Source organism: Phyllosticta capitalensis (assembly GCF_038381095.1).
Source record: "Phyllosticta capitalensis strain CBS 128856 chromosome Unknown BKA78scaffold_2, whole genome shotgun sequence".
Lineage (NCBI taxonomy): Eukaryota > Fungi > Ascomycota > Dothideomycetes > Botryosphaeriales > Phyllostictaceae > Phyllosticta > Phyllosticta capitalensis.
Window position 1 is genome coordinate 1,809,197 of NW_027117440.1, and position 26,164 is coordinate 1,835,360.

General features: G+C 53.6%; 12 protein-coding genes across 12 annotated transcripts; 8 read left to right on the forward strand and 4 right to left on the reverse strand.

Moving 5' to 3' along the window:
• Positions 1 to 12: 12 nt before the first annotated feature.
• BKA78DRAFT_306046 (membrane dipeptidase-domain-containing protein) lies at positions 13 to 1,870 on the forward strand. The gene is made up of 3 exons (XM_066887740.1): positions 13 to 372; positions 436 to 648; positions 745 to 1,870. Exons 1-3 carry the CDS (start codon positions 120 to 122, stop codon positions 1,692 to 1,694), a joined length of 1,416 nt encoding a protein of 471 aa, XP_066747855.1. The 5' UTR covers positions 13 to 119; the 3' UTR covers positions 1,695 to 1,870.
• Positions 1,871 to 1,872: 2 nt separating this feature from the next.
• BKA78DRAFT_377181 (uncharacterized protein) lies at positions 1,873 to 4,137 on the reverse strand. The gene is made up of 4 exons (XM_066892859.1): positions 3,937 to 4,137; positions 3,610 to 3,884; positions 3,423 to 3,554; positions 1,873 to 3,370 (listed from the first exon to the last, which is right to left on the reverse strand). Exons 1-4 carry the CDS (start codon positions 4,109 to 4,111, stop codon positions 2,012 to 2,014), a joined length of 1,941 nt encoding a protein of 646 aa, XP_066747856.1. The 5' UTR covers positions 4,112 to 4,137; the 3' UTR covers positions 1,873 to 2,011.
• A 117-nt stretch (positions 4,138 to 4,254) lies between these two features.
• Positions 4,255 to 5,072, forward strand: BKA78DRAFT_78838 (uncharacterized protein). The gene has a single exon (XM_066893752.1). It carries the CDS (start codon positions 4,432 to 4,434, stop codon positions 4,888 to 4,890), a length of 459 nt encoding a protein of 152 aa, XP_066747857.1. The 5' UTR covers positions 4,255 to 4,431; the 3' UTR covers positions 4,891 to 5,072.
• Positions 5,073 to 5,349: 277 nt separating this feature from the next.
• BKA78DRAFT_377182 (uncharacterized protein) lies at positions 5,350 to 6,544 on the forward strand (the record flags this gene model as incomplete). Its single annotated transcript, XM_066892860.1, has 3 exons — positions 5,350 to 5,575; positions 5,599 to 5,724; positions 5,778 to 6,544. 3 exons carry the CDS (start codon positions 5,350 to 5,352, stop codon positions 6,089 to 6,091), a joined length of 666 nt encoding a protein of 221 aa, XP_066747858.1. The 3' UTR covers positions 6,092 to 6,544.
• Positions 6,545 to 6,788: 244 nt separating this feature from the next.
• Positions 6,789 to 8,450, reverse strand: BKA78DRAFT_306052 (BIG/ATPase V1 complex, subunit S1). Its single transcript, XM_066887741.1, has 3 exons — positions 8,072 to 8,450; positions 7,385 to 8,022; positions 6,789 to 7,333 (listed from the first exon to the last, which is right to left on the reverse strand). Exons 1-3 carry the CDS (start codon positions 8,164 to 8,166, stop codon positions 7,194 to 7,196), a joined length of 873 nt encoding a protein of 290 aa, XP_066747859.1. The 5' UTR covers positions 8,167 to 8,450; the 3' UTR covers positions 6,789 to 7,193.
• On the forward strand, positions 8,448 to 9,187 carry BKA78DRAFT_377184 (uncharacterized protein; the record flags this gene model as incomplete). Its single annotated transcript, XM_066892861.1, has 2 exons — positions 8,448 to 9,007; positions 9,057 to 9,187. A coding segment is annotated over one exon (283 nt), but the record flags the coding sequence as incomplete, so codon positions are not given.
• On the forward strand, positions 8,448 to 12,800 carry BKA78DRAFT_306053 (uncharacterized protein). Its single transcript, XM_066887742.1, has one exon. The coding sequence runs from the start codon at positions 8,881 to 8,883 to the stop codon at positions 12,586 to 12,588; it is 3,708 nt and encodes a 1,235-aa protein (XP_066747861.1). The 5' UTR covers positions 8,448 to 8,880; the 3' UTR covers positions 12,589 to 12,800.
• A 2,068-nt stretch (positions 12,801 to 14,868) lies between these two features.
• On the reverse strand, positions 14,869 to 16,011 carry BKA78DRAFT_329939 (CobW domain protein; the record flags this gene model as incomplete). The annotated part of the gene is made up of 2 exons (XM_066889718.1): positions 14,869 to 15,012; positions 15,055 to 16,011. The coding sequence occupies 2 exons, from the start codon at positions 16,009 to 16,011 to the stop codon at positions 14,869 to 14,871; spliced, it is 1,101 nt and encodes a 366-aa protein (XP_066747862.1).
• A 152-nt stretch (positions 16,012 to 16,163) lies between these two features.
• Positions 16,164 to 17,786, forward strand: BKA78DRAFT_78882 (uncharacterized protein). Its single transcript, XM_066893753.1, has 2 exons — positions 16,164 to 17,246; positions 17,416 to 17,786. The coding sequence occupies exons 1-2, from the start codon at positions 16,619 to 16,621 to the stop codon at positions 17,616 to 17,618; spliced, it is 831 nt and encodes a 276-aa protein (XP_066747863.1). The 5' UTR covers positions 16,164 to 16,618; the 3' UTR covers positions 17,619 to 17,786.
• Positions 17,787 to 17,953: 167 nt separating this feature from the next.
• On the reverse strand, positions 17,954 to 19,537 carry BKA78DRAFT_246082 (WD repeat protein; the record flags this gene model as incomplete). Its single annotated transcript, XM_066884180.1, has 1 exon — positions 17,954 to 19,537. The coding sequence occupies one exon, from the start codon at positions 19,535 to 19,537 to the stop codon at positions 17,954 to 17,956; it is 1,584 nt and encodes a 527-aa protein (XP_066747864.1).
• Positions 19,538 to 19,631: 94 nt separating this feature from the next.
• On the forward strand, positions 19,632 to 23,189 carry BKA78DRAFT_262812 (DNA mismatch repair protein-like protein MutS). The gene is made up of 7 exons (XM_066885437.1): positions 19,632 to 20,444; positions 20,494 to 20,812; positions 20,864 to 20,904; positions 20,952 to 21,101; positions 21,148 to 21,267; positions 21,317 to 21,404; positions 21,451 to 23,189. The coding sequence occupies exons 1-7, from the start codon at positions 19,875 to 19,877 to the stop codon at positions 22,950 to 22,952; spliced, it is 2,790 nt and encodes a 929-aa protein (XP_066747865.1). The 5' UTR covers positions 19,632 to 19,874; the 3' UTR covers positions 22,953 to 23,189.
• Positions 23,190 to 23,851: 662 nt separating this feature from the next.
• BKA78DRAFT_377190 (Carboxylesterase) lies at positions 23,852 to 25,822 on the forward strand (the record flags this gene model as incomplete). The annotated part of the gene is made up of 4 exons (XM_066892862.1): positions 23,852 to 24,007; positions 24,071 to 24,221; positions 24,317 to 24,453; positions 24,515 to 25,822. 4 exons carry the CDS (start codon positions 23,852 to 23,854, stop codon positions 25,820 to 25,822), a joined length of 1,752 nt encoding a protein of 583 aa, XP_066747866.1.
• Between the last annotated feature and the right edge of the window lie 342 nt (positions 25,823 to 26,164).

The window sequence follows — 26,164 nt, forward strand, 5'->3', positions numbered from 1 at the left end:
GCCAAGAGTGGTGGAAAACCTCCGCTCTTGCCGCTACCTCAAATAAACCTCCAAGCGTGCCGTTATGCTTCGTATGTCCATTTCTCTTCCAATGTTCCTCTAATTTGCACACGTCGACCATGCCAACTGAGAAATCCGAAGTGAAAACGAAACAGGCGGGCGCGACGCCGTCCGAGAAACGTCATGCGCTTCAGAGAGCGGCTCGCTCGCCTCTGAGCCTTATCTTCAACTTCATCGTGTTCCCAGCGTTCGTTGTGGGTGCTATATATCTCCAATTCTCGAACCATAACTTTATCAATTGCTTGCTGCGGGAAGACTGCTCGACGATTGAGTATCGCGCGCAGAAAATATTGAGGGAGAACCCGTTGATAGGTTGATCACCGCTTTCATGACGTGTGCTTGAATGGACCTGGAGCTTGTTCTGACAATCAGCAGATGGCCACAATGATCTCTTCATTGTCCTCCGCGCTCTCTATGGCAATCATGTCTACGGCGACAGCTTCAAAGACAAGTTTGAGAACGGCGGCTTGGAGCAGCACACCGACATTCCTAGACTCGAGGCTGGATTGAGCGGCGGCGCTTTTTGGAGTGCTTTTGAACCGTGTCCGGCCAATGGCTCTGATTTCTCTGATGCAAACTACGCTCCTAGTATGTGTGGTATTTCTATCTGTGTTCAATTGCCAATGCGTCGCAATTCCGCAAGTCTGCTGGTGATATGGATTGAACGTTGACTTGCATGCACAGTCGTCAAAGCGACCCTCGAACAGCTTGATCTGTACCATCGCCTCGGCCAGGCCTATCCGAAATACTTTACACCAACCCTGACCGCTGCGGATGCCCGCCGCTCCTTCAAGGAGAGAGGCTTCATCTCTCCGGTCATCATCGAAGGCCTGCACCAAATCGGCAACTCAATCTCGACGCTGCGCCTCTTCCACCAACTCGGCGTCCGCTACGCGACGCTGACGTGGAACTGCCACAACATCTTCGCTGACGCCGCCATCACCATCAATGAAAAGAACAAGGGAGTCAAAAGCTCGCCCAAATGGGGTGGCGTGTCCGAAGCCGGCCGCGTCCTCATCGAAGAGATGAACCGGTTGGGCATGATTGTCGACCTCTCGCACGTCAGCGTCGACACCATGGCCGACGTCTTGAGCGGCACCAAGGACGGCGAGTGGGCAGGTAGCATCGCGCCCCCCATCTTCAGCCACAGCTCGGCCTACGCGCTGTGCCCGCATCCGCGCAATGTGCCGGATGAGATTTTGCAACTGGTCAAGTTGCGCAAGGCCGTCGTGCTCGTCAACTTCAACCCAGACTTCATCTCCTGCACGCCGTCCAACGACGGCACTGGCATTCCCGAGTTGTACAAGCCCAACAACACACTGAACCAGGTCGTTCGCCACATCAGACACATTGGCGAGCTGATTGGCTATGACTACGTTGGTCTCGGCACCGACTACGATGGTATCGAGGGTACGCCAGAGGGACTGGAAGACGTGAGCAAGTTCCCTGACTTGGTGGCCGAGCTTCTCAGGCAGGGCGTGAGCGATGCGGATGTGGCCAAGATTGTTGGATTGAACGTTTTGCGCGTCTGGGATGAAGTCGATGCTGTGGCCGAGAAGCTGCAAAAGGAGAGGCTACCCGCGGAAGATGAGATTGTGATTTTCCCCGAGGGCACTTCTGAGATGCATGTTTGAGGTGGTGCTCGAACGAACAGCAGCGGGTGACTCGAAATTGGCGAGACGTGCGAGAAAACTCACAGTCGTTCTTGGATAGGGTTAGGAGAATCTGGATTGAGCACGCGGCATGGGTTGATTAAGGGCCCCAGTATCCAATAATTGACACCTGAGACGTTAGAGACGTTGTTACGAGCTTGATGAGGATGTAGGCCTGGGAGGCATGTGCGATTGACATTGAAAATTTACAACTTTTGACAGGCCACCGGCCCTGGGTGATCCACTAAACCACGGATAACTCGAGTGGAGAAAGCTTTTACATTCGGACCATATACTTTTCAAGTCTCGACGATTTTGGGGAACAACATGACCTTCATCGGATCAACAATTGGGACACCATAGTCTTGGTCCGCGCCAGGATAGGCATCCTTCAGGGTCCTCCTTTCCTCTGCGACGCCCAGCACGTCAAGCAAAGTCTTCATCTTCTCCGGCATGTACGGCTGGAGCATGATGCCCGTGATGCGCAGAGTCTCTGCGCAGTGATAGATGGTGCGATACACATGCGGCAAGTTACGGTGCTTGATATAGTGCTTCGGTGGCAAGTCCTCCCCCGAATCAAGGACAGGCTTCTCCTTTAACACAAAGGTCCATGGTTCAGCCTCCTGGAGATAGCGATTTGCCTCATAGATGGCTTCCATGGTGGTCCTGAGGGCACCGCTGACGTCGTATTGTCCCATCTTTGCATCTACATTCTCTGCGAGGCTTTCGAGCATCCTCCAATGCCGACGTGCTGCGGCTTGGTGCTCGCGATTTTCCTTGGGCCTAATCCGGCGGGACGTCTCGACTGCTGCTCGAATATCGAAGCCTTTGCCCCTAGTGATCCGTTGGGTCAGGTTGCCCAGGCCGTTTTGCAGGCTCTTTTTGTAATGCATGATGACCCAGTGGTTGCTGTAGTTGGAGTCGTCATTGATACTGCCCTCATGCGCAAGATAAAAGCGCATCGCGTCCGGTCCGAAGCGTTCAAGGACAGAAAAGGGGTTGACGACATTTCCAAGTGACTTTGACATCTTTTGTTTGCCCATGATCCAATGGCTCGTGGCGAGGATTTTTTTCGGCAGTGGAAGACCAAGAGCCATACAAAAAGCCGGCCAGTAAACGCAGTGAAACCGCATGATGTCTTTCCCAATGACATGACAGTCTGGCGGCCAGCCTCGAGCTGTTATCTCCGAGGGCGCAATCTTGTACTGGTCAACCATACTAGCTCTTATTTCGGCGTCAGAATCAGCTTCCTGGTTCGCCTCGGAAACACTTTCCGGAGTGTCATTGGAGTCACTTGTGTTCCTATCGTCTTTTTCTTGATCAACAGGCGTCTCGTTTGCTGCCTCTAGATCTGCCGACCATGGGTATCCAATGGTGGTTGCATAGTTGAGCAGAGCGTCCAGCCAAACGTAGATTCTTTGCTGCTCATCAGTCGGGACTCGGATTGCCCACTTCAACCGAGAACCGGGTCTTGAAATCGACAGGTCTTGGAGACCCTCAGTGACCGACCGGACAACTTCATCCATACGAAACCGCGGCACGATCCATTCCGGGTTCTCTTTGTAGAATTCCAACAGTTTATCCCGAAAGGCCGACAGTTGAAAGTGGTAGTTCGTTTCGGTCGTCCATTCGACTTCTTTGCCGGTTTCCTTAGATACCTGTAGGTTATTAGCGAAAATCCATTTTGGGGTGCATCCAAATACAACATACCATCATCTTCTTTCCCGTCGCCGGATCAAGGATCAAATGGACTTGGGAGGCAGGATAGAACGTTTCGTCGCTGACAGAGTACCATCCTTCATGCTTGGACAAGTATATGTATCCACGACCTTTCAGGATTTTCTGTGCCACGTGAGCATATTTCCCAGTATTGAGACTGTAGATGTGTCCATCGTACCCATGCGAATTTCACACCATCTATATGCTCTTGGCTGGTTGTCCGGACGAAATGGTCGTTGGATATGTGGCCACGCGCTGCCAGGTTCTTGAAGACTTCGGCGCCTTTGTCGCAGAATATTTGTCCAGGCATGTCAGCCTTCGCAGCTGCTTGTTGGACCTTGAGTCCATGTTCGTCGGTGCCGGTGCACAACAGAGCTGTCTTCCCTCTCAGGATTTGCCAGCGCTTGATGATGTCCGCGAGGACCATGGTATAGAGATGACCGACATGAGGAGCTGAATTTAAGCTATGAGCTACTGAGGAAGAGCGATTACGAGGGGGAAATACCAGCATTGACGTAGAATATGGGCGTGGTGATGAAGTACTTCTTCTCATTGCTTGATGTCGTTGCAGTCGCAAAGCTTCTTCTGGGACGTGAAATGAGCCTGCATTGCTTACAGACCCATGTAGAGCGACTGTTGATAGCCGCGCGCCTCGTAGCGCTGGAAAGTAGAGAGCGCATGGCGCGAACAACGATTGAACGCGATTTCAATCGACGCGTTCTCCGTCGGGTGACGACACCTCGGGCACTGAGCGGACCGCCGAGGGTCCGTGCTCAGCCCTGTCTCCTCCGACCACTCGACAACAACTGCTATCACCGCTCGACTACAAACCTCTACCCCACGCGACAATTTTCAATCTCACTCCTCAAACCTTGCCTGTTTGTACTGTTGTGAAGGCGGAACTGCCGCTTCGATGCGTCTTCAACAGCTCCCTAGCAGAAGCATTGGGGACGGGCTTTGACATCATCTCAAAATTTGGATATTATGCTTGTCCTGGAGCATGGCATCAAAGATGAAGAGCTTGGAAGAACTGGACCAACTGCGAGACCTGGATGGTTGTGCTTTCTGCCCCATATTGGGCATAACCGATTTGAGCAGAATGGCAGCACATGGACAAGAACCGAAACGCTCAAAGACGAGTACAACCAACCGGCGGAACAAGCCGTCGGCCTCTCTGACACACTGCCAAACTGAGATCGAGGCCATCCAAAGTCCTCTTGTTTTATCTCCCGCCAACGGCCAGAATCGAACTGGTTGTCAATTTGCTACTGGGCGAAGCGTCCGCACTAACCCGATTGGGGACCATTGGCCTATTGAGAACCACTTCCGTCCAGTGCACTTCCAACATCCTTTCTGGCCACGCGATCTACACCAAGCCCTTGGGAATCTCAGGATAGCTTTTCGAAGCTTGATCTACAGCAAATACGCGTCAGCCGGCCCCGCTGATCAGCTGTCTTGACACGATCTCGAATACTTGTATTGCCGCTAAGGGTACGCAGGTGTGTACTGAGACGATACACGAGAGCTTGTTTCCAATCTCTGTAAACTTCTCAGTCCAGGTTTTTGTTGAGCATCACCTGTCGCCTTCCGAGTCCTACCCCTCCAGATGCAATAGTCCGGTCGGTGTAGATATTTGCCCGTTGTAAAGCTGACATGTCTTTCGAGTTCTATCAATAACCTTGAATGCTCAACAGATCTCTTTGCACTCTATATCTAAGCCTTTGGCTGATCACTCTTTGTCCAGCTTTCATCCTATTGAGGTTGCAGCAGTCTATTGAGACCTACAGACGGCAGCACCAACTCAACACCTCCACGGTCATGGATGTATAAATCTTGGGCTCGAGCAGGCCAAATCCGACTTTTCTTCTTCACCAACGGTCTATTCATTCACTATGTATACAAAACCCACTCCGCAAAAATGAAGGTTACCTCCGTTCTCTTCGCTGGTGCTCTCACCATTGCCGGTGCCTCCGCGGCTGCCGCTCCCAATGCCCAGGCTTTCTGCCAGATGCCTGGTCAGGCTTGCTCCAAGTTGAAGCGTGCTGCTGACGCTGCCGCCAACGCTCTGGCCTACGCCAACCCCGACGCCAGCCCCGAGGCCGAGGCCAAGAAGAGGAAGGGCCTCCACTTCTGCTACTTCCCCGGTGAGCCTTGCTCCAAGGCCAAGCGTCACGCCTCCACTTCTGCTACTTCCCCGGTGAGCCTTGCTCCAAGGCCAAGCGTCACGCCGACGCCATCGCCGACGCCGTTGCCGACGCCTACGCCGCGGCCGGTGTTGTTGGCACCGACATCGGTAAGTTTCAATCTTGAATCCGAGATTGGACTCGCCTGGCTAACAAGTGACAGCTCTTGAGCACTTCCGCAGCAAGCGCTCCGCTGAGGCCGAGCCCGAGGCTGACGCCGCCGCTGTGGCCGACCCCGCGAAGAAGAGGAAGGGTCTCCACTTCTGCTACTTCCCCGGTGAGCCTTGCTCCAAGGTCAAGCGTGCCGCCGAGGCCGTCACCGAGGCCCTCGCTCTCCCCGAGCCTGAGGCTGAGGCCACGAAGACCAAGGGTCTCCACTTCTGCTACTTCCCCGGTGAGCCCTGCTCCAAGGCCAAGCGTGCCGCCGACGCTCTCGCCGATGCCGTCAACGCCGCCGGCCTCGACCTCGGCTTCTAAGCGCATTGTCGAACACCTCATGAAGAGAATGTTGCTCGGAATCCTTCCGACGACGACCTGAATCAAGCACCCCTTAGGAACCTTCACGACTGGCAGTAGATGCGCGACGACAAGAACCCAACTTCGGTTCTCGACTCTCGACGGGACTGAAGCCCATCGCCATCTCTCTGCTCTTCCAGTACACGACCGTTCTCCTCTTTCTCGTACATAAAAGTTTACCAAAAAAATTCTCTTCGGTTGCTACATGGTTGGAATCACCAGGCTCTGGCGTTCCTCTGGTCTTCTTTTTTACATGGGAGCACCCTCCACGTCTTCTGTCATCCCTCTTGGGAAGGCGGGGGCGCTGGGCTATAGGGTTACGCGGAGCGAGGCTGCTGTGCTGAGGTCCTCCTGGCATGTCACGCCTTTTTTCTCTTGTCTAGTCGCGTATCAATACAAAACGGTTGCGGCTCCCCTTGTGGTTCTGATGCTGATTTGTGTCCTGTGAATATGATTTGTGTTGAACGTGATTACTGGTCGTGCAAACCGAATGCAAAGGGGAAGATGGCGGGCTATTCGGTGCCCCTGACTTTGCTTTTTTCGAGCATTCCTACCACTATTTAGCATAATATCAGCGGTATGGTGGTCCAACAAAGAGAACCTTTGAAGAGAGTCATTCAGAAAAAGCGGCATATATGGCGTAGGCTACTGAAGGGGATTCAGTTCGTTCCTGACGCTGCGACGGTATCTGCGCACAGCCTTGAAGCGGTACACAATGTGCGACATCTGCCCGTAGTTGAATTTGAAACCTGGTCGCATTACAATGTTTGCATTTTGAGCGCAGATTCACCGGCGGTTAGAGTGCAACCAGCACTCATGCAGATGGTCGGACTCATTTCGCAAATCGGGGCGATCTGTGACCAGAAATGTCGGCATCACGGAACTAGGGCAGGTTGGGCAATACCACGCATCATGGGAATCTCTCATTGACCCTATCGCAACCACTGCTGTCGCTCGCCAAAGCGCTTTGATTTGTACATGAACACAAGATCCCCAAAACTCCAATTCCAATGGCCCGTGAGCGCAAACTGAACAAAGAATTTATTTGACATTCCACGAGGATTTACTGCTGCTTCTTTTGGGCCGCGGGACCCATCTCCTTGCTAAAAGCGTAGTAGGAGACTTCGAGCCCAGCAACAGCGCTGATACCAACGTAAAGGATAAGGAAGAGAATGAGACCCGTGAAAAGGCCCATGAAGATACCTGCAGAAAGTCAGCATGTTCATTCTATCATAGGATGACAAAGTGACATACCAGGAGACAGGAACTGGTACTTCTCGAACAACGCAACGTCGTTGGAAGCCTTGGGCCGAGTTCGGGTCTCACGCCTCATCTCGGTGTGCAGACCGTAGGAGTCCTCCATCTCGTATTGGACCTCGTGCTCCTTTGGTACGGGAATCTGACCGCCAGTCGGGGGTGTTGTGGTGAAGATGAGCGTGTAGCTCTTGTCTTGAACTTTGGCCATGACGGCGTCAAGAAAAGCGTCGCTCTCGAGCAGCGCTGAAGCTCTATCCTCAGACTTCACCGGAGGCGCCGAAAAGTCGACCTTGATGACTCGCGGCGTAGTGTCTTCGAGCGAAATGTAGCCACTCGAGGCATCCACCTCTGCGCGCGCCGCATTGCAATGCTCGGCAACATATTTCGAAACATTTTCAGCGTCAAGACCATCAATAACCTCGTTGATTGTCGCAGTCGTGATGTGTTTGTCGTTCGATTGGAATCGTTTTCTCAGCCATGGAGCGGACCACTTGTTGTCGTAGTCGGCCACTGAGACGCCGGGTTGGTTGACCACGATGTAGGAGTCGGACGGGCAGCCGGAGATGAGCTTTTCGACGGATTGCGAGGCGGAGGACGAAGTGACAAGACTTTTGCTCTCGAATTGAGGAAGCTCGCTACGACGAGTTAGCAGTCAAGCTGGCATGTACGGTGTTTCAGACTCACCTTGACGACGAAACAACGAAAAGAGGAGAAGCTCCCTGGAATGCGGCGGCCGCAGAAATGGAAAGAGCTACAGCACCCACAGTTCGGAGAGCCATGATGCAGATGGACCAGATGCGGTGATGCGGCGATGCTCTGCTCTGATAGCTCGGGGAGAGGTGACGTCCGGGAGCCTACGTGCACGGTCCATGTCTATTCGGATCTTGGCCCGGAGTTGCTCCGGCTGAAGTTCTGCCGCTCTTCACCGCCCATGGCGATAAGATCAAACGAGCCGAGCAAGTCGAGCAGGGATCATTGTCCCGCCACGCAAACAATCACAGTCTCTCGCCCTGGGACACGAGGACGTGTTGCACTCGAAATTCATCCACTGCAGGTAAGAATTTCCACGCGGCTTTGCTTTGCGATTTTTGGCCCTCTCGCCCCCCTCAGCCTCCAGTTCATGTCCGCTCATTCTTACTCATAGAGCACGGACCTACCCGCGTCATAGGTCTCGACGCTTGACTGGGTGTGTATCGTACTTTCTTAAAAGTGCGCCTCTTTGGCACAGCGAAGCCAGCCTTATTGTCGCCACGTCTCCGCTTCGACTCACAAAGGAGTCGCCCTTTGGCTGCTGCTGCCACGACTTTGCTCTATTCAATCGTTCATCTAGGCTGTTTTTTTGAAGCCTACAAACTTTCTCTTTTCCACTGGCGCACTCGTTCGCAACGCACCCGCTTCCCGCCACACTTGCTCGCCACCACCTTCAGTACTCGAACCTGGCACCTCTCACGATTCAGTCCTCTGGCCTGGGCTCCGCAGTTGCTTCAACCGTCATGTCTGCCGACATCACAAGCTCAGCTGCGGCTGCGCCTGGACCTGAAACCAATGCTTCACGGCGAAACAGAAACAGAGGACAACGCCCGAGGAACAATGCGCAGTCTGAGGTCACCGGAGATTCTGGTCAGCCAATTCAACCACAACAGCCACAGCAACAACAGACAACAGCCAGGAGGGGCGGAAGAGCTGGAAGAGGAGGTCGTGGCAATCGAAGTTCGGGACAGCCAGCGCGCCAATCTGCTCCAGCAGCATCTCCAAATCCAGGAGTGCATGAACCGGTCCAAACTCCCCAAGAAACCGTGAATACAACGTCCGATCATGCTGGTGCCACCCCGGATGGAAATAACGCGGGTCGTGGCGGGCGAAGCCGGCGCGGTGGACAACAAGGACGAGGTGGCGCCCAGAACCGCCGTGGACAGAACCAAGGTCGTGGAGGGTCACAAGCCAGTCGAGGACAGAACATCAGGACTTTTCAGGGGCGGACATTTGGTGGGCAATTGACCGCGACCGACGCGGTAGACCCATCGCCAGGATCAGCTTTGCAGCCAGATGCACCGGATTTTCAACCTGGCCAACCGCCCCGGAGTAGAAATGTCGCGCAAACTCGGCCTCGCAAACGTAGGGCGTCAAGATCGAAAGCCCCGGACATCACAACTCGCGTCCACGAGGACATCGACAATGGTCACTATGAATGTGCCATCTGCACCAACGAGGTGCACAGGAATTCCAGGATGTGGTCATGCAGGACGTGTTGGACCGTCTTCCACTTGAAGTGTATCGGCGAGTGGGCTTCGAATTCACTGAAGGAACACAGCGATCGCCCATGGAGATGTCCTGGGTGCAACCTCCCACAAGAGAAAGTCCCGAAGCACTTCAACTGCTGGTGTCAGAAGGAGCAAGATCCAAAGTCGATTCCCGGCATGCCTCCATTCTCATGTGGTCAAACATGTGGGAGAAAAAGAGCCGTCCCCAAATCTTGCCCGCATCCGTGCCCGGAAATCTGCCACGCTGGTCCTTGTCCTCCGTGCGGCCAAATGGGTCCGACTCAGTCATGCTTTTGCGGAAAAGAAACCAAAACTCAAAAGTGCCTCAACACCGACTACGAGAACGGGTTCAGCTGCGGCCAAGTATGTGGAGAGCTGATGCCTTGCGGTGAACACTTTTGCGAGCGTCCGTGTCACGAAGGACTTTGCGGCGCCTGTGAAGTACTCGTCGAAGCCCGCTGTTATTGCGGCCAGGAAGAGAAGCCGATGATGTGCGCTGACCGAGCGGACGAAAAAGACAGTAAAAGGACCTATAATCGCGACAATGGAGAAAAATTTGTGGAGGAATGGACGGGCGTCTTTGAATGCGCCAAGACTTGTGCTCGATACTTCGACTGTGGCAAGCACCAGTGCCAGAAACCTTGCCATGCGCAAGAGCAGCCAGTCTCCCACTGTCCTCGATCTCCGGAATTGGTGTTCTTCTGTCCTTGCGGCAAGACTCCACTCAATCAAATCACCGACAAGACCCGTACAAGTTGCGAGGATCCAATTCCAAACTGCAACCAGCGCTGCAATAAGCCATTGGCTTGCGGTCATGTTTGTTTGCAAGTCTGCCATTCCGGCGACTGTGACAGACTTCCGTGTCTGCAAAAAACACCAATTTCCTGCCGATGTGGCAAGACGACTCTCACAACCATATGCCACCAGGGCATGGTAGAGCAACCTTACTGCATGAGAACCTGTCGCGTCACAATGAACTGCGGTCGTCACACCTGTGGAGAACGCTGTTGTCCCGGTGAGAAAAAGGCGGCAGAAAGAACCTCGAAACGTCCAACCAGACGCCGGCCTCATGAGCTCGGAGAGGCTGTACCAGTGGAGATGGTTGAGGCTGAGCACGTCTGTGTCGAGCGTTGCGGCCGTCTACTCAAGTGTGGCAACCACCAGTGCGAAGAGCTCTGCCACAAGGGACCATGTCGAAGCTGTCGTGACGCCGTATTTGAGGAAATATCATGCGCATGTGGTCGCACTGTCCTCGAGCCTCCACTTCCTTGCGGAACAAGACCACCTCCCTGTCGCTATGAGTGCGAAAGACCCAAAGCATGTGGCCATCCTCAAGTTACCCACAATTGCCATCAAGATGAGGAGGCTTGCCCCAAGTGTCCGTATTTGACAGTCAAGGAGTGCATGTGTGGCAAAAACATACTCAAAAATCAGCCTTGTTGGCTCCAGGAGGCGAGATGCGGCGAGATATGTGGAAAGAAGCTCAGATGCGGAGCTCACAGGTGCAGAAAGCCTTGCCACAAGCCCGGAGACTGTGAAGACTCGGGAGCAGTCTGCAAACAAGAGTGCGGCAAAGAAAAGACTTGCGGACATCCTTGCTCAATCCCTTGTCATTCGCCGTACGCTTGTGACGAGAGCAAACCCTGCCAGTACAAGATTCACATCACCTGCCCTTGCCAGCGCAGCAAGCAGGAGGCCAAGTGCCTGGCGACGAAGGATAGCCAAGGCAATCTCGAAAAGACCTTGAAATGCGACGACGAATGCGCACGACTTGAGCGGAATCGCAAGCTAGCCCTCGCGCTCAATGTCAATGCAGATGCCAACAAGGACGACCACATTCCATACTCTGCCGAGACGCTTTCGCTTTATCAGAACAGTGTTCAATGGGCTCAGACCCAGGAACGCGAGTTCCGCGTCTTTGCTAGCAGCCCCGAAGAAAAGCGTCTCCGGTTCAAGCCCATGTCGACGCAGCAGCGGGCATTCATACATGCTCTTGCCGAAGACTTTGGTCTCGATCATGAGAGCATGGACCCACCGCCCCATCGTCACGTTCTAATCTACAAGACGCCTCGCTTCGTGAGCGCTCCCGCCAAAACAGTTGGCGAATGCGTCCGCATCCGCTACAACCAACGAGTCGCCCAGCCCAAGGCCTCTTCGGACACTTCGAAGCTCAAATCCAGCAATCTGCTGGGCGACCCGTTCAACAGTTTCCTCCTCGGTTCGCCCCGTTTCGGTCTCACAATTGAGGATTTACGGGCCTGTGTCCGGCCCGTCCTCGATTCCGTTCCTGGAATACCCTTTGACATTTCGTTCTTGCCGTCCGACGAGGTCGTTCTGAAAGCAAATCCACCCGCCACCATGGGCTCGCGCGAAGTCGAGACCGCGCTGAAGAATATCAAAGCCGCGCTCGCCCGCGAAGCCCGTAAACACAGTCTCGGCTCTATCCAACTCTGCCGCACCGACGCCAGCCTCAACGTTCTTAACCGCGAGACAGATCAAGCAGATAATGGCGGCTGGAGTCAAGTGGCAGCGAAAGCAGCGGCGCCAGTACGCAGGCCGGCTGCGGCCCACGGTAGCGGGTCGAGCACTCCAACTAGCAGTAATGGATATACTATCCTAGCCACCTCGACAATGAAGGGCAAGAAGAAGGCCGTAGAGAAAATGCGTGAGGAGGCGGTCGACGATTGGGAAGCCGCCGAGGCGGAAGCAGAAGAGAGGGAGAGGGGTGAGAGTGGTGGCGCGAGCAGAGTAGAGAGCGAGGACGAGACCACTGGCAAAGACCTACCATCCACTGCAGCTCCTGAGGAAGTCAAGGCTGGGGATCAGACGCAAGGCGAACCTCTCGATCTCGAGGCCTTGTCGGCATCGCTTCCGAGCCTTGCTACTCGCGAAGGCGGCGGCCTGAGCTGGGCTGATTCGTTGGATGAGGCTGATGCTTAGTGTTGCTTAGTGGGTAGCTGAAGCAGCTTTGGAAGAGGTTGGCCGAAGACTACTCAAGGCTGTGGCCCGAATGCCTGTTTTGGCAAGTGCGCCTTGGGCATGGATGCATCACTGACGGAGTCACCCCAGTCCATATTGCCGGGCTCTCAATGTAGAGAAATGACTAGACAGAATAGATAAAAGCGAAAAACAATTGGAAATGTTCACTATTGCAATCCCAGTTGCCAAAATTCGTGGAAAACCTTCTCAAACAGAGCGTCCGCGGAGCATCCGAGAATCCCAGGCTTGGTATTAGTAAATGCCATCGCACTCATGTCGAAGACTTCTCCATGTAACTCCACTTGATGATTAGTGAACTTCAGTCCCAAGTGCCCAAGGGGCTTGGAGGCCCCATAGTTGGACAGTTTTTGAGATATGTGCCATGACTTTTACTACCAAGCTTCAGCCATTGATGGCACCAACTCGTACGTGCATGGCCGGCCCGCTCATAGAACAGTCAAAGCAGGCAATGGCAGGTAAACAGAGACCTCGCGGCCAATCAGCACCTACAGCAACCGACAGTCCAGAAGTTCAGACGTAGCAAGTCTGATCACTAAACAAGGCAACAAAGCAGCGAGGCCTGAAGTGCATGTCTGACAACAACGACGCGTGAGGGCAAGCATTCGAGTCTATTCACTCCAGCGAATCAGCAACAGCATCCCGCAACTTCAGACGTAGCAATCGTATATCGCGAAGCACCTACCGCATTCGTCGACGCAATCCAGGGGGGATAGAGGGAAAGTGGCGTCAGAAAATTGCCAGAAGAGGAACGAGGTGTGATGTCGGTGAGAGAGGCAAGCTTCAGGATGGCAAATCAACATCAGTAATCCACAACTTCAGACGTAGGAATCGAAAGTCGCCGTGCGACTACCGTATTCGTACATGCGTATCAAGGGGTGGTGTGAGGATAAGAGGTGTAGGAATGTCCAAGAATAGAGCAAACGCATGATGTTGGTGTAAGAGATGGGCTGGGGACAGCGAATCAACAGCCGCACGCACAACTTCAGACGTAGCGGTTCTACGCCGCGAAGAACCTACCGCATTTTTTCGGGGGGTATGGCAGAGGAAGGAGATGTGGTCGTTGGAAAATATCCAAAAAGGGAACGAGGTGAGCAGGTCGGTGTGAGGGAGCAAGCCTGCGGACAACAAATCAACAGCGAGACAAACAACTTCAGACGTAGCGGTTGGACATCGCCGTGGCACTACCGCTTTTGTCGACACACCACAAGGGCGATGGAGCAAGAGAGGCGTGATAGCAAGCCTTAGGCCAGCGAATCAACAACAACACTGACAACTTCAGACGTGGCGACTGAAAGTCGCCGTGGGACTACCGCATTCGTCCACACCTACCCCAGGTCTTGACACAGGTACACATCCAACAATAGCGCAAAGGAAATGCGCCAACTTGATCAGCGACGTCAGGTCGGTGTGAGAGGCGAAACCCGAAGACGAATGCGGCAGCGAATCATCAGCAAAACGCCCGCAACTTCAAACGTAAGAAGTGGAGGTCGCAGCTCACCTACCGCATTTGTCGGGACGAGCAAACACGTCCGAAGCGAACGAATGGGGAATGACTGCCGTTTTGAGTAGCGATGCGGCGACGCGACGGTTAGGTTGGGCGGGAGCTTGGCTTGCTAAGCTACATTGGCAAAGAAGTAGCGTGACGGGTCGGGCCGCGGGAGGCCTTCCTTGACATGTGCCAAGTTTGCCATCGAGTGGGTCGTGAAAGAGTGTTTGAAGACTGTCTGTAGAGATTTGTAATGCTTAGTCTGAAGCATTATGCTGTCTCTGCCCTTGTGGGAGTTTGGGGACATGCGTGGGCGGACGGGTGATCTTCATGATAGTCAGTTGATGGCGCAAGAAGACCATTCTAGCATTTGGACACTCGAACTCTAATGCCGAGAGAAGACAGGGAGCATTCAAGCTTTGTAAAATGACAAATACGAATGAGGAGCATTATGTGTGCATTCCCCCTCTGGCCTCCTACCTCTACATGTGGTTTTGGTGATGTGACGTTTTACAAGGCTAGTATCAAACAAGAAAGATGCATACTCTACAGTGAAGTAGCCAAAAGGTGCTATGTACGTGCATGTGTGGCGAGATCTTTTCTAGGCGGATGCCGGGTAAAAACGATGGTGTAAGGGGGTATCTGTGAACAAGACGAAGACGACGACCATCTATCATCTAGACGCACGTGGTCCTCTTGTCCAAGAATGAAGAGAGAAAAATCGAGGTATGCAGTTAGAGGACTCGGTCGACCTTGAGCTCGGCAGGCGCGTCACCTTCAAGGGCAACGAAGCCGCGGCTCTCGATCATCTTCTTCCATCTATTGGCCTCAGACCGCGCCGTGATGACGGTCATCCTGAGCGCCGGCTCTCCGCCCGTCTGTGGCGTCGAAAGGCCCGAGTCTGTCGGCGCAGGCGTCACGTTGCCCGAAGACTGGGGGCTTGTCTCTAGTTGGGTAGAGCTGGCGGATACGGCAGTGTAGGTCCAACGGCCAAAGGCCCAGTTCAGGATATATCGTGCCGGTTCCTTTGATGAAGGAGGCGCAGCAACTTCCCCGGTGGATGATGCCGGAGGGGTAGATGCAAGTAGGACGGCCTTGATGCGGTAGATTTCATCCTTGGTCGCACTGAGAAGAAGGTCGGAAAGCTTCTCAACATCGACGCCATGCGATTCGCCAGCAGGAGTCAGCGTGATGGACAAGACTTCAACCTCGCTGGAGTGGTTGTGGTCATGGTCATGGCTGTGCTCCGTAACACCTGCGCTCTTTGCCAACTTGGCATCCAAGCCAAACACAATGTCCTTGTCCACGCGACCCTTTGTGCTCTTGACAATAGGCGTGGGTACCTCGAGCTCGAGGTCCCGAATCTTGTCTTCGACGTCCTCGACCCTGCGCTCGCTGACCAATTCGCACTTGTTGAGCACAATCAGGTCGGTGTATTGCGCCTGTACCTTGGCGCTGTAGCTCGTGTCCTCGTAGCCCTGCCAATTTTCGACGTCAACGACGCTCATGACGCCGTCGAGCACAAAGTTTCCGGTTTCGCGCGCAAGGCGATTGACTTCCATGGCCAGGGTGGCCGGAAAGGCGCTGCCGCTCGTCTCGATGACGACGCGGTCCGGGTTTGCGGTTGTGCGCAGTTCTTCGAGGGCTTCGCCGAGCTGGCCCGTCAGGTTGCAACAGATACAGCCGTTGAGAAGCTCCTGGACGCCAGAAATGGCGGCCGAGGAGGCCAGCTGGGAATCTATGGCGACATCGCCGAACTCGTTCTTGAGCAGCGCAAGCTTGTAGTCGGCGGGCAGTTGTGGGATCAGGTTGAGGATGAGGGTGGTCTTGCCGGAGCCGAGGAAGCCGGTGATGATTGTGATGGGTATGGGGGCCATTTTAGAGGAGAAAGAGTGAAGTGTAAAAGTTGTCGAGGTGGTGGACTGAGGGCGTGATGTCGTCGGGATGAAATTGGCGACTCAGAGAAGTGGCATGGCGGGGCATGCACGACGTCATTCGAGGGTTTTGTGGCTGTGGCAGTTCTCGACGTGCCGGACCTCCCGCTCCAACCGTTGAAACAAACTCGCTCGTCTGCCTCAACTTTCAGCTCTCACCGCTGCTTCGCGCTCTCCGGACCAACAGACTCCTCTCGTCGCCTCTCGGCGCCGCAGCCCCAACTTGGCATCTCCACCCTGCGTCTAGATCTCACACGCCTTGGCACCGCCACGTTCTGTATACGGTCATAGAGGGGCTCATCGTGGCCCGGGCAAGAGCCACCACGGGGCACGACGTCCACTGGTTTCCTCCGCGAGACGTCTAAGCCTCAGGGATTGACAGCGGGTGCACGACTTGGGTGGAGACACGTCACGGATAAAGCTACTTATACAAATACCAAAGCTTCGAGCTCTTCCTCTTGCTTTCCTACCATTCTCTCACCTTGACAATTCACCTACATCTTTGTGAAACCTAACACCAATTACCTTCACCCTTCTTGAACCATCCAACATGGACTTCTTCAACAAATTCTCCAACAACGACAAGGAGGAGGCCGAGAAGAGAGCCGAAGAGCACCGCCACCAAGAGGAGCTCGACGCCTCTAGGGTCCACCCCGCCGCTGAGCACGAACGCAAATCCTCCAACAGCTTCCTCGACAAGCTTACCGGCCGCGAAGAGCAACATGAATCACCCGAGGTCGAGAACAAGAAGTACCACGAGGAAGCCGAGCACGAGAAGCACAACTTCCTCGACCGGATAACCGGCAAGGCCGAGCGCGAAGAGGCAGAGGAGCGTCGACGCCGCGAGATTGAGGAGCGTGAGCGGGAGCTCGAACGCCTCCGCCGCGAGGAGGAGGAGCGCAACAAGAACGTTTTCGAGAAGCTTGGAGACAAGTTCTCGGGCCACCACATTGACGACAAGGAGCGTGAGGAGTCGTCAGAGCACCACAAGGAGAAGGCAGAGGATCCCAGTTTCTTCGACAAGATCACCGGCAAGGCTGCACGCGAGGAAGAGGAGCGCCGTCGCCGGGAGGAGGAAGAGCGGAACAAGTCCACGTGGGACAAGATGGGCGACAAGTTCAACGAGAAGCTGGGCGGCGGCCGCAAAGCCGAGCAGGAGGAAGACAAGCTGGACAAAGGTGCGCACCTTTTTGCTTTTGCCCCCTGACCCCCTTCCCCACCCCTGACCCCCACTTACCGTCTTCCCGAACCTTCCACATTGATGTTTCTTTCCCGCGCGCCTAGTCCTCTTCATCGTCTTTTTGCTCCGAATGAGTGTCTTTTTCTTGCTGACAGCCGTCATTGCAGGCATTGACTTTGTGCAAGAGCACATCCTTAAACAAGGTCCGCAGGACGATGAGAGTGCATTCGAGCAACGCAAAGACAAGATGATTGCCGACGCCATCCGCTCCGGCTACAAGAGCTCAACTGGCCATGAGTTCTTCCTCAAGGAGAAGAAGGAGAAGGAGGAAGAAGAGGAGAAGGAAAAGAAACATCATTGGGGCTTGTAAGCAAGGAGCCTCACTTGATGCGGGGGAGACTCTGTAAATTGTTCGACGGCGAGCTTTTGGACAAGCCTGTATGAAATGAGTTGATATGGGTATGATTATCAATATACATCTAAGTCCTTTGCAGTAGTCACGGGGGCCATTCAGAATGCCTTGACTAAGAACACAAGGAGCAGTTGTAGTCGAGTGAATGTACCACGCGTGTTGCTAACTAATTCTCGGTATCTCGATTGTACCACTTCTGATGACTGGCATATTCTAAGGGTATCCTTGGGAAATCTTCTCTTGACATTTCTCCAACAATCGACTGTACAAGCACATTTCCTCGGTCCGAGAATTTAGTGCCTCCACGTCCGCACCGCCTTATCCTTACCACCACTAGCAACCCCCTTTCCATCAGTGCTCCAATCCACAGCGTATACCTCGTCCTGGTGCCCGGGCAGGTCCACCGACAGCTTCCCCTTGGCTACATCCCACACCTTGAGCGTCGTGTCCTTGCTCGCGCTGACCAGCAGCCTCGAGTCAGCCGAGAAGCAGCATTGGTATACGGGGGCAACGTGACCCCTGAGCGTGGTGATGAAAGCGCCCGTCGTGGCATTCCACAGCTTGAGCGAGTTGTCGAAGGACGCGCTGGCAATGTAGAGTCCATCCGGAGAGAAAGTTACGTGGTTGACTTGCTTTGCGTGTCCGGTCAGACGCGCCAGAGGCTTTGTTGGTGATGACGACCCGAGCGGAGACCAGAGGTACATGGTGAAGTCGTCAGAGGCGGTGACGAGACGCTCCACGATGGCGCCGTTGATTGTGGCAGCTTTCTCGAAGCGCTTCTTTGCGAGGGCCAGCTTCTCTGCTTCGTTGGTAGGCTTGGGGACGTTGGGGCTGTGGTCGTAGTAGGCAGTGCGGAGAACGAAGTCGGTGGACAGGGCCAGGTGGTTCACCCAGTGCGCGTGCGCGTTGAGGGTATGTTTGAGGGTGCCGTCGGCTGCATTCCACACTTTGACCGTCTTGTCGTGAGAGGCAGTGTAGATGAGGCCGGTTCCTCCCCATCTTACGCAACTGACAGTGCTCTTGTGACCGCTGAGACTTATGTCGGCCTTGTGTCCAACAGCATCCCAGATCCGCACGGTTGCATCCTTCGAAGAAGAGGCAAAACGAGGACGTCCCGGTTGCTGAAGGTGGTATGGCTCCCAGGATATGCTCGTAATCCATTTTGTGTGCCCTTTCAAAGGCTGTCCCAGCGCCGCTCCGGTCTTGGGGTTCCAGAGGCGGACGGTCTGGTCCATTGATCCAGTCGCAATCATGTCCCCTGTCGGCGACCAGCTAACAACCAACACCCAGCTGCTGTGGCCCTTGAGCGTGTGCCTTGGAGTATTGGTATTGCAATCCCATATCCTCGCTGTGCCGTCTCCAGACCCGCTTGCCATTATCGAGCTATCCACTGGTGAAAACTGGGTCGCGAGAATTGGTTGTCCATGACCGGACATGGATGCTGCGCACCGAGTCACTGCTCGGACTCGAAATACCGCCTGAGGAGCATATTGCAGAACAATCTCTTGTTCGGTTGTTGCCTTTCCATCTTTGATCAAGGAATTCCACAAGTCCGCGTTGTCGCCCAAAGCTTCTCCTCTTTCGCCTTCTTTTTGCTCTTCGTCGCCTGCGCCGCCGTAGAAGAAGCGGTAAGGTATTTGGTCTGCGGCATCTTCGTGTCCTTGGAGTTCGTTGAGGAGGGTTTCGAGGTTCTTGACTTGAGCTTGTTGCAGCGGTATGCTCACGACGGGCAGGTCATTCGATTCTCCGGTCGCTTGGTCAATGAACTTGACTCGTACGCTCCCTGAGGGGATTTCGGGGACAGCAGCTTGTTGGCTCGCAAGCGCCGCGGCGGCGGTTTTTTGGCGCTTGCTTGGTGGAGGTGGAAGTGTCGCCATGGTCGGGTTTTAGTCAAGGCAAAACGAGGAATCGGAGAGGAATTTAGTGTAGGTGAGAGTTGCCGTTCATGCGAAGGATCTTTTGCAAGACGGCGTTGTGTGGAGGGTGAACTTTTTGGGTGGAGCGCAACTTTCTGAGCCCTAACAAAACGCTCGGGCCATCTGGAATGACGGCGGAACCCAGCCCTCTGCCCTCTGCCTCTCTTGACGAGCATCCTTCTCCCCCTCTCCCTCTCTCACCTCGCTATTCCTGGCACACTTTCTCCAAACTTGTCGACTAGGATTCGCCGTTGACCTGATCGGATCCTTCTGATGAGTCAATTGACCTGCCGCAATAATGGCACAACGCAGGCGCCCATCGACCACGTCCACTTCAGCTTCGGCTTCGTATCCATTTTATGCCTTTGAGAATGACACAACGACTCACTCGCGCCCAAAGACAAGTCGGACTAGTCGCGAAAAACCCACCACCCGCGGTACGCGGCCAGCGATTGCAGCTTCTACCATAGCAAGAATCGAGAATCAACATGTCGTCTGTGCAGTCAGCGAAAGTCGAGGCATCTCTCCTACTGTAGGACTTGCGTTCATCAATCTGGACACCGGAGAGGCAGTCTTGTGCCAAATTTGTGACAGTCAGACCTATGTGCGCACGATCCACAAGCTCCACGTATATGCTCCTACCGACATCCTGGTTGTTCAAACGGCGTCGAATCCAAAGTCCAAACTCTTTTCAATCATCGAGGAAAACCTTGACGAAATTGGAGGTGGAATCACCCTAGCTGACCGTGGATTTTGGTCCGAGTCGGCTGGAATGGAACATCTCCAGCATTTTGCTTTCACAGAAGACGTCGAGGCCATAAAATTGGCTCTGGAGGGCAACTACTTTGCTGTTTGTTGCTTTGCAGCAGTAGTGTCCCTCTTCGTTCCGTCGCTCCTAGTCGCTTACCATGATATAGGTTCTCAAATACATCGAATTGGGTCTTTCAAAGACGTTCCCTTTTCATTCGCTCCGAATCAAATACGAGCCTTCCGAAGGAAGCATGATGATAGACATCTCAACAATTCGTGCCCTTGAGCTCATCCAGAACCTCGAGAACCCAAAATCCCGAGATTGCCTCTTTGGCCTTTTGAATTCGACCCAGACTCCAATGGGAGCAAGACTCCTCCGCAGCAATGTTCTGCAGCCTCTCACTGACATTGACACACTAAACACCCGATATGATGCCCTGGAAGAGCTGTCGACAAAAGAAGAAATGTTCTTTGCCACAAGACAAGGTAATGCCGCAGAGTTTTACTCTTTCTGGAAATTGCTGATCGGCTTGACAGCTCTCAAAGCGTTCCTTGACGTCGACAAAATCCTCACAGAGGTTTGAATGCTTCTTGAATACCCTGCATTCTGCTCACGTCGTTCTAGCTCATCATCGTCCCAGCTAAAACGTCTGCACAGACAATGGAGCAGGCCATCAACCAAGTGTTGATGCTGAAACAATTCGTCGGCTGCGTTGAACCAGTCTACAGTGCTCTGACAGGTGTACGGAGTACAATGCTCACTGAGATTCGAGAGGTAATCTTAAAACGAAAGAAATGCTGACTTTGACTGACCGTTCCAGCTGTGCAACCCCAATAACGTTTCTCATGTGCAGAACCTCATCAATGATGTCATAAACGAAGATACGATATTTGCCTGGAAACCCATTGACTTGAGGAACCAGCACACCTACGCTGTCAAGGTCTGATCGTCCATCAATGTCTTCTGATTAGCCCGACTAATTTGAAAAGTCTGGAACCAATGGTCTTCTCGATGTTGCGCGACAAGCGTATAGAGAGGCCAGCGACGATGTTTATCACCATGTGAGGGAACTAGCTGGTAATTCACACGACGACTTGACTTTGGCTCAACTGACGAAAATTAGAGACCCACGAGCTCGCACTGGATATCAAATACGATACGGCTCGACAATTCTACATCCAGTTCGACATCAGCGACATGGAGAATCGCGCAATGCCTGCCACATTCACCAACATCCACAAGAAGAAGAACAAGGTCGAATGCCAGACTGTGGAAATGATGAAACGAAATCAAAAAGTCGTCGACGCCCACTATGAAGTGATTCTTCTGAGCAATAAGGCTGTCCAGAGATTGATCGAGGCAGTGAGAGGCCACATGGCGACTCTGTTCAAAGTCTGTGAGAGTATTGGAATGCTGGACATGATTTCTGGATTTGCCTTCCAGGTAACAAGCCAAGAGTACGTTCGTCCAATCTTGACAGAAACGCTAGCGATCAAGTCTGGTCGTCATCCGATTCGTGAAAAGATACAGTCGACACAATTCATACCGAATGACTTTTACGCCACGCAGCAAAAACGCTTCCAGATCATCACTGGATGCAACATGTCGGGGAAAAGCACCTACATCCGCTCTGTGGCTCTTATGGCTGTCATGGCCCAAGTCGGCATGTTTGTGCCAGCGCAGTATGCATCCTTTCCGGTCTTGCATCAATTATTCGCTCGCGTATCCTTGGATGACAACATCGAAGCCAATATGTCGACTTTTGCCGCAGAAATGCGAGAGACGGCATTCATCCTTCGGAACGTGGATAAGCGCAGCATGGCCATCATCGACGAACTCGGCCGGGGCACAAGCACTCGGGATGGCCTCGCAATTGCTCTTGCCATTGCAGAAGCGCTTGTTGGCTCCAGGGCTCTGGTCTGGTTCGCCACACATTTTCGCGACCTGGCAAATATTATGGCCGAAAGGAATGGAGTTGTCAACCTGCACCTTTCGGTGGACATGCGGGACAGCGATAACATGAGGATGCTTTACAAAGTCGCCGAAGGCCCTGTACAAGAGCGCAATTACGGCCTTGCTTTGGCCAAAGTCGTGCCTCTCCCCGAGGATGTTCACGAAACGGCAACAGATGTCGCCACGCGTCTGATGCAAAATCTCGAAGAGAAGAAAAGGACGTCCACGGCAGTCTTCCACGAACGACGACGCAAACTAATCCTCAACTTGAAGGAGCATCTGATGCAGGCCCAAGCTGGAAAGATGGAAGGAGAGACGCTCAAAGGCTGGTTGAAAGAATTACAGAGAGAGTTCATCGTACGGATGTCTGCCATTGATGCTCAGTCCCGGCAAGCTGAAGACGAGGAGTCGGGAAATGCGTGGACGAAGACCGAGACGCCTACTCAGACGCGTACTGAGGCTGATGAGGCCGATGAGTTCGAGGACTCCGATGTCTTGATGGATTCTGCCCTTGATGAAGTCTTGTATCGCACATACCAACCACGACCAACATCGATAACCTACACTGCTAGTCTGCCGCCTCGCGCGCCTCGACCCGAAACTGCCATCACCATTTCAAGCGCACACACCTCGAGTACAATTGGACCGTCGGAAATTGATGGTCGTGGCTAAGTACTGGCCTGTCAGCGTCGTTAGTGTGCCAAAGCTTCTTTGAAAGACTTTCTTGCTGCTCCCATATTTCTTAACCCTTTATCTAGGCGCTCACCAACTGATTTACGACATCAAAGTGGCACCGTTTATTGCTTTACAGGAGGGAAATGCTGTAGGTCGAATTCGGAATGTCTAGCTCACCATGCAGGAATAACTCTGCGCTGCTCAACTTTACTGCCGTAGCAACACAATGCATCCTCTTTTCTAAAGCACTCATGCCGCAACATCAAATTAAATCCAAAAAACTTGGATGAGGAGTGGCACTAGAGCTTTCTCTTGCTTTGTTTTTGGTGATCACGCTTGCACCCTTCGACTGTTTGTGCAGTGTCCACAGAGAGAGCGCTTTTGTGTGCTACGACTCGCTCTAAGCCTCGGTATGAAGATGGTAGCTTCCTCTTTGGGAAGTCGGCAAGGTCATGCAACTAAGCCTCGAACGGTGGTAGGAACGCAGAAGCACGTTTAGCTGCCGTCTACCCCTCATCCCGGTCAATCATGCCGGTCAGGTGAAATGGACTGGATTTCCCTTTCAAAACCAATCGTTTCAATAGTTGCGGCGGTCTAGTTCCGCGAGCACCTTTTGCGCACGGAATTGACGCTGCAATTTCGACTTGGCCCTCTATAAGCGGCCTTGGCTACGACCAGCTCTCCTCGATGGGCTCCGCAATCTGCCTAATTTTTGAACTGTCCTACTTTCGCCTACCTAGTTTGGCTGCTGCTGCAGATCTCTGGCGGTCGCTCTGTAATGGACCACAAAGTCGTCTACTACATAAAAGAGCGTAAAGTGAGAAATTTTGAGCAATCAGTTCTATCGTGCCGCGATACTCAATTCTAGCATCACATTTTGTCTTGAACGTCTCAACATGTGGTCTGCGTGTATATGGTCACTCTTCGTGGTCTTTTTGAATACGGGGTGGGTTGATGGAGCTCTTGCATGTTCAAACACCACCCAAGAGCTTCCCATCATCACTCTTCCGTACGCCAGAGTCCGCGCAAGCAGCTACGACGAGCAGTTTGATGTAAGTGTCCATCATCCGAGAATTTCGATGCTCTGATTTTTGCATTGGCTAAAAGTTGTCAAGATCTACACTTTTAAAAACATTCCCTTTGCAGCCCCGCCGATTGGAGAGAATAGATGGCGGCGTCCACAACCGCCGGTCGACAATGACGCGCTGATTGATGGATCTTACGGGCCCAGCTGTATCCAGGGGCAGAATGTTGTCTCTCGCCCAGGTACGTGTGTGTTTGCTTGACTGATCGAGGATTGGTAGCAAAAGTCGTGTCACACTTGCAACTACTTTTCGTTTAATTCTGACAATTTTTGAAAGGAAACTCGTCCACCAACTCTACCACAATGATGGGTCCTCAGTCAGAAGACTGCTTGTACCTGGACATGATAGTTCCGGGGAAGGCCGTCAGAGATCCGAGGAGCCATCGTCTGCCAGTCGTGCAGTATGTCTATGGGGTATGTCGCAGCTCCAAGACACATCAAGCAAGCTTCAGAGCAGCCGCTAACAAACCACTAGGGTTCCTACTACGTCGGCAGTAAGGACCGCAATGACGGTTCCGGCATCGTCAAATCCAGCGGTGGCAACGTCATCTACGTCGCAGCCAACTACCGCGTCGGCGCATATGGATTCTTGGCTGGCGACACCATGGAGAAGGAGGCGACGCCCAATGCCGGTCTGCATGACATTCACGCCGCATTCAAGTGGACCCGCAGGCACATCCGTCGCGTTGGAGGCGACAAACGTCGCGTCTCTGCGTGGGGAGAATCGGCCGGCGCTGGTGCCCTTTTCGCCCTCTTGACTGCGCATGGAGGCACGAAGAACCCCCTTTTCAAGAGTGCCGTTCTTCAAAGCCCAGCCATTGACTTTGCGTGGGATCGTCGTGGAACGTTGGAGACGCGCTTCCGTCAGTTTGCTGATGCCGCTGGATGTGCCGGACAGGGCGTGGAGTGTCTTCGAAAGGCATCCCCTGAGGCGCTCGTCGAGGCCAACAAAGCGCCAGCGAAGGCTTTCCCATTCACTGGGCGCACACCGTGGGCGCCAGCCGCTGATGGCAAATTCATCAGGCAAATGCCGCGGCTGGAGTTCATGACCGGCAACTACTGGAAGAAGCTGAAGGCACTGGTCGTCTCGCACACGGCCGACGAGAGCAAAGTGTTCCTCGACGCCAGCGTCAACAACGAGACGCGCTTCAACGACTACGTCGACTTCTTCTTCCCCGTCCCCAGCGTGGCGGACAAGATCAAGTCGCGCTTCACCCAGCTCCTGCCAAACGAGCCGCTGGGTCGTGTCGCCAAAATCATCGAGCAGGGCCGCATCAACTGCAATGCCCGCCTCTTGGTCGACCACTTCGCCACCGCCGGTGGAAATACGAGCGTCTACAACATGGTCTATGCGCGCGGCGCTGGCCTGCACGGCAGCGACGTGGCGCCCACGTTTGCCTCTCCTGATCCGACTCGCGACGTCCAGGGCGCGGACGTCAGCTACCAGAGCTACCTCATCTCGCTGGCGCGGTCGCGCGATCCAAACATGTTCCGCGCCGAGTCTTGCTCGGCTGAGCCGCCCACGATGGAGTGGAAGAAGGTCGACGCAGGGGAGACGGAGGCGGAGCGCTACGAGCGCGTTTTGAGGGTTGTCGATGGAGAGTACAAGATGGATGTGGACGAGACGAATGTCAAAGACGACTGCGCTTTTTGGAGCGAGGTTGCTGGCGCACTGACGAATGTTGGTGGGTATGCGCCGCCGGGTGCTGTTGCCATGCAGAATCTTGTTCCGCAAGGGGATGCGAGCGAGAATTTCTTGAATTCTGATGAAACGTGTGAGTAAGAGGCAGTGGTTGCTTTATCATCGGAGGAGGACAGTTGCCAAAATCAGAGAGCGGTAAAGATAAAGCAAAAAAAAAAGGGGGGGGGGGGCGGGGGGGAGTTCAGTGACATGGACGAAAGGAAGCTTTCAGATCCAGAAAGGGGGGAAGAGAAGCCTAGGAATTCTCGAAAAGTCATTGACCAATTTTTAAACAGCGCATGACCACATTGAACTGCAAAATAATTGTCAACTTCAATGCTTGGTGCTAAGAGTTAACACAATGTGTGGGGAGGGGAGCATTCAAGCTCCCCTGCCCTGTCTTAGATCTAGCAATGAAGAGATGCAATCATGATGAGTTTGACG

What these genes read in the sequence shown, in the direction of transcription:
- BKA78DRAFT_262812 (XM_066885437.1), top strand. Translation starts at nt 19,875, where the DNA reads ATGGCACAACGCAGGCGCCCATCGACCACGTCCACTTCAGCTTCGGCT. An exon ending in GTTCTTTGCCACAAGACAAG is followed by an intron (nt 20,813 to 20,863) that starts GTAATGCCGCAG and finishes TCGGCTTGACAG; the next exon opens with CTCTCAAAGCGTTCCTTGAC. An exon ending in AGCACACCTACGCTGTCAAG is followed by an intron (nt 21,268 to 21,316) that starts GTCTGATCGTCC and finishes TAATTTGAAAAG; the next exon opens with TCTGGAACCAATGGTCTTCT.
- BKA78DRAFT_78838 (XM_066893752.1), top strand. Translation starts at nt 4,432, where the DNA reads ATGGCATCAAAGATGAAGAGCTTGGAAGAACTGGACCAACTGCGAGAC.
- BKA78DRAFT_306052 (XM_066887741.1), bottom strand. Translation starts at nt 8,166, where the DNA reads ATGGCTCTCCGAACTGTGGGTGCTGTAGCTCTTTCCATTTCTGCGGCC. An exon ending in TTCGTTGTTTCGTCGTCAAG is followed by an intron (nt 8,023 to 8,071) that starts GTGAGTCTGAAA and finishes AACTCGTCGTAG; the next exon opens with CGAGCTTCCTCAATTCGAGA. An exon ending in GTACCAGTTCCTGTCTCCTG is followed by an intron (nt 7,334 to 7,384) that starts GTATGTCACTTT and finishes GACTTTCTGCAG; the next exon opens with GTATCTTCATGGGCCTTTTC.
- BKA78DRAFT_306046 (XM_066887740.1), top strand. Translation starts at nt 120, where the DNA reads ATGCCAACTGAGAAATCCGAAGTGAAAACGAAACAGGCGGGCGCGACG. An exon ending in GAGGGAGAACCCGTTGATAG is followed by an intron (nt 373 to 435) that starts GTTGATCACCGC and finishes GACAATCAGCAG; the next exon opens with ATGGCCACAATGATCTCTTC. An exon ending in TGATGCAAACTACGCTCCTA is followed by an intron (nt 649 to 744) that starts GTATGTGTGGTA and finishes TTGCATGCACAG; the next exon opens with TCGTCAAAGCGACCCTCGAA.
- BKA78DRAFT_377181 (XM_066892859.1), bottom strand. Translation starts at nt 4,111, where the DNA reads ATGCGCTCTCTACTTTCCAGCGCTACGAGGCGCGCGGCTATCAACAGT. An exon ending in ATGGTGTGAAATTCGCATGG is followed by an intron (nt 3,555 to 3,609) that starts GTACGATGGACA and finishes CACGTGGCACAG; the next exon opens with AAAATCCTGAAAGGTCGTGG. An exon ending in CGACGGGAAAGAAGATGATG is followed by an intron (nt 3,371 to 3,422) that starts GTATGTTGTATT and finishes AATAACCTACAG; the next exon opens with GTATCTAAGGAAACCGGCAA.
- BKA78DRAFT_306053 (XM_066887742.1), top strand. Translation starts at nt 8,881, where the DNA reads ATGTCTGCCGACATCACAAGCTCAGCTGCGGCTGCGCCTGGACCTGAA.
- BKA78DRAFT_78882 (XM_066893753.1), top strand. Translation starts at nt 16,619, where the DNA reads ATGGACTTCTTCAACAAATTCTCCAACAACGACAAGGAGGAGGCCGAG. An exon ending in GGAAGACAAGCTGGACAAAG is followed by an intron (nt 17,247 to 17,415) that starts GTGCGCACCTTT and finishes CCGTCATTGCAG; the next exon opens with GCATTGACTTTGTGCAAGAG.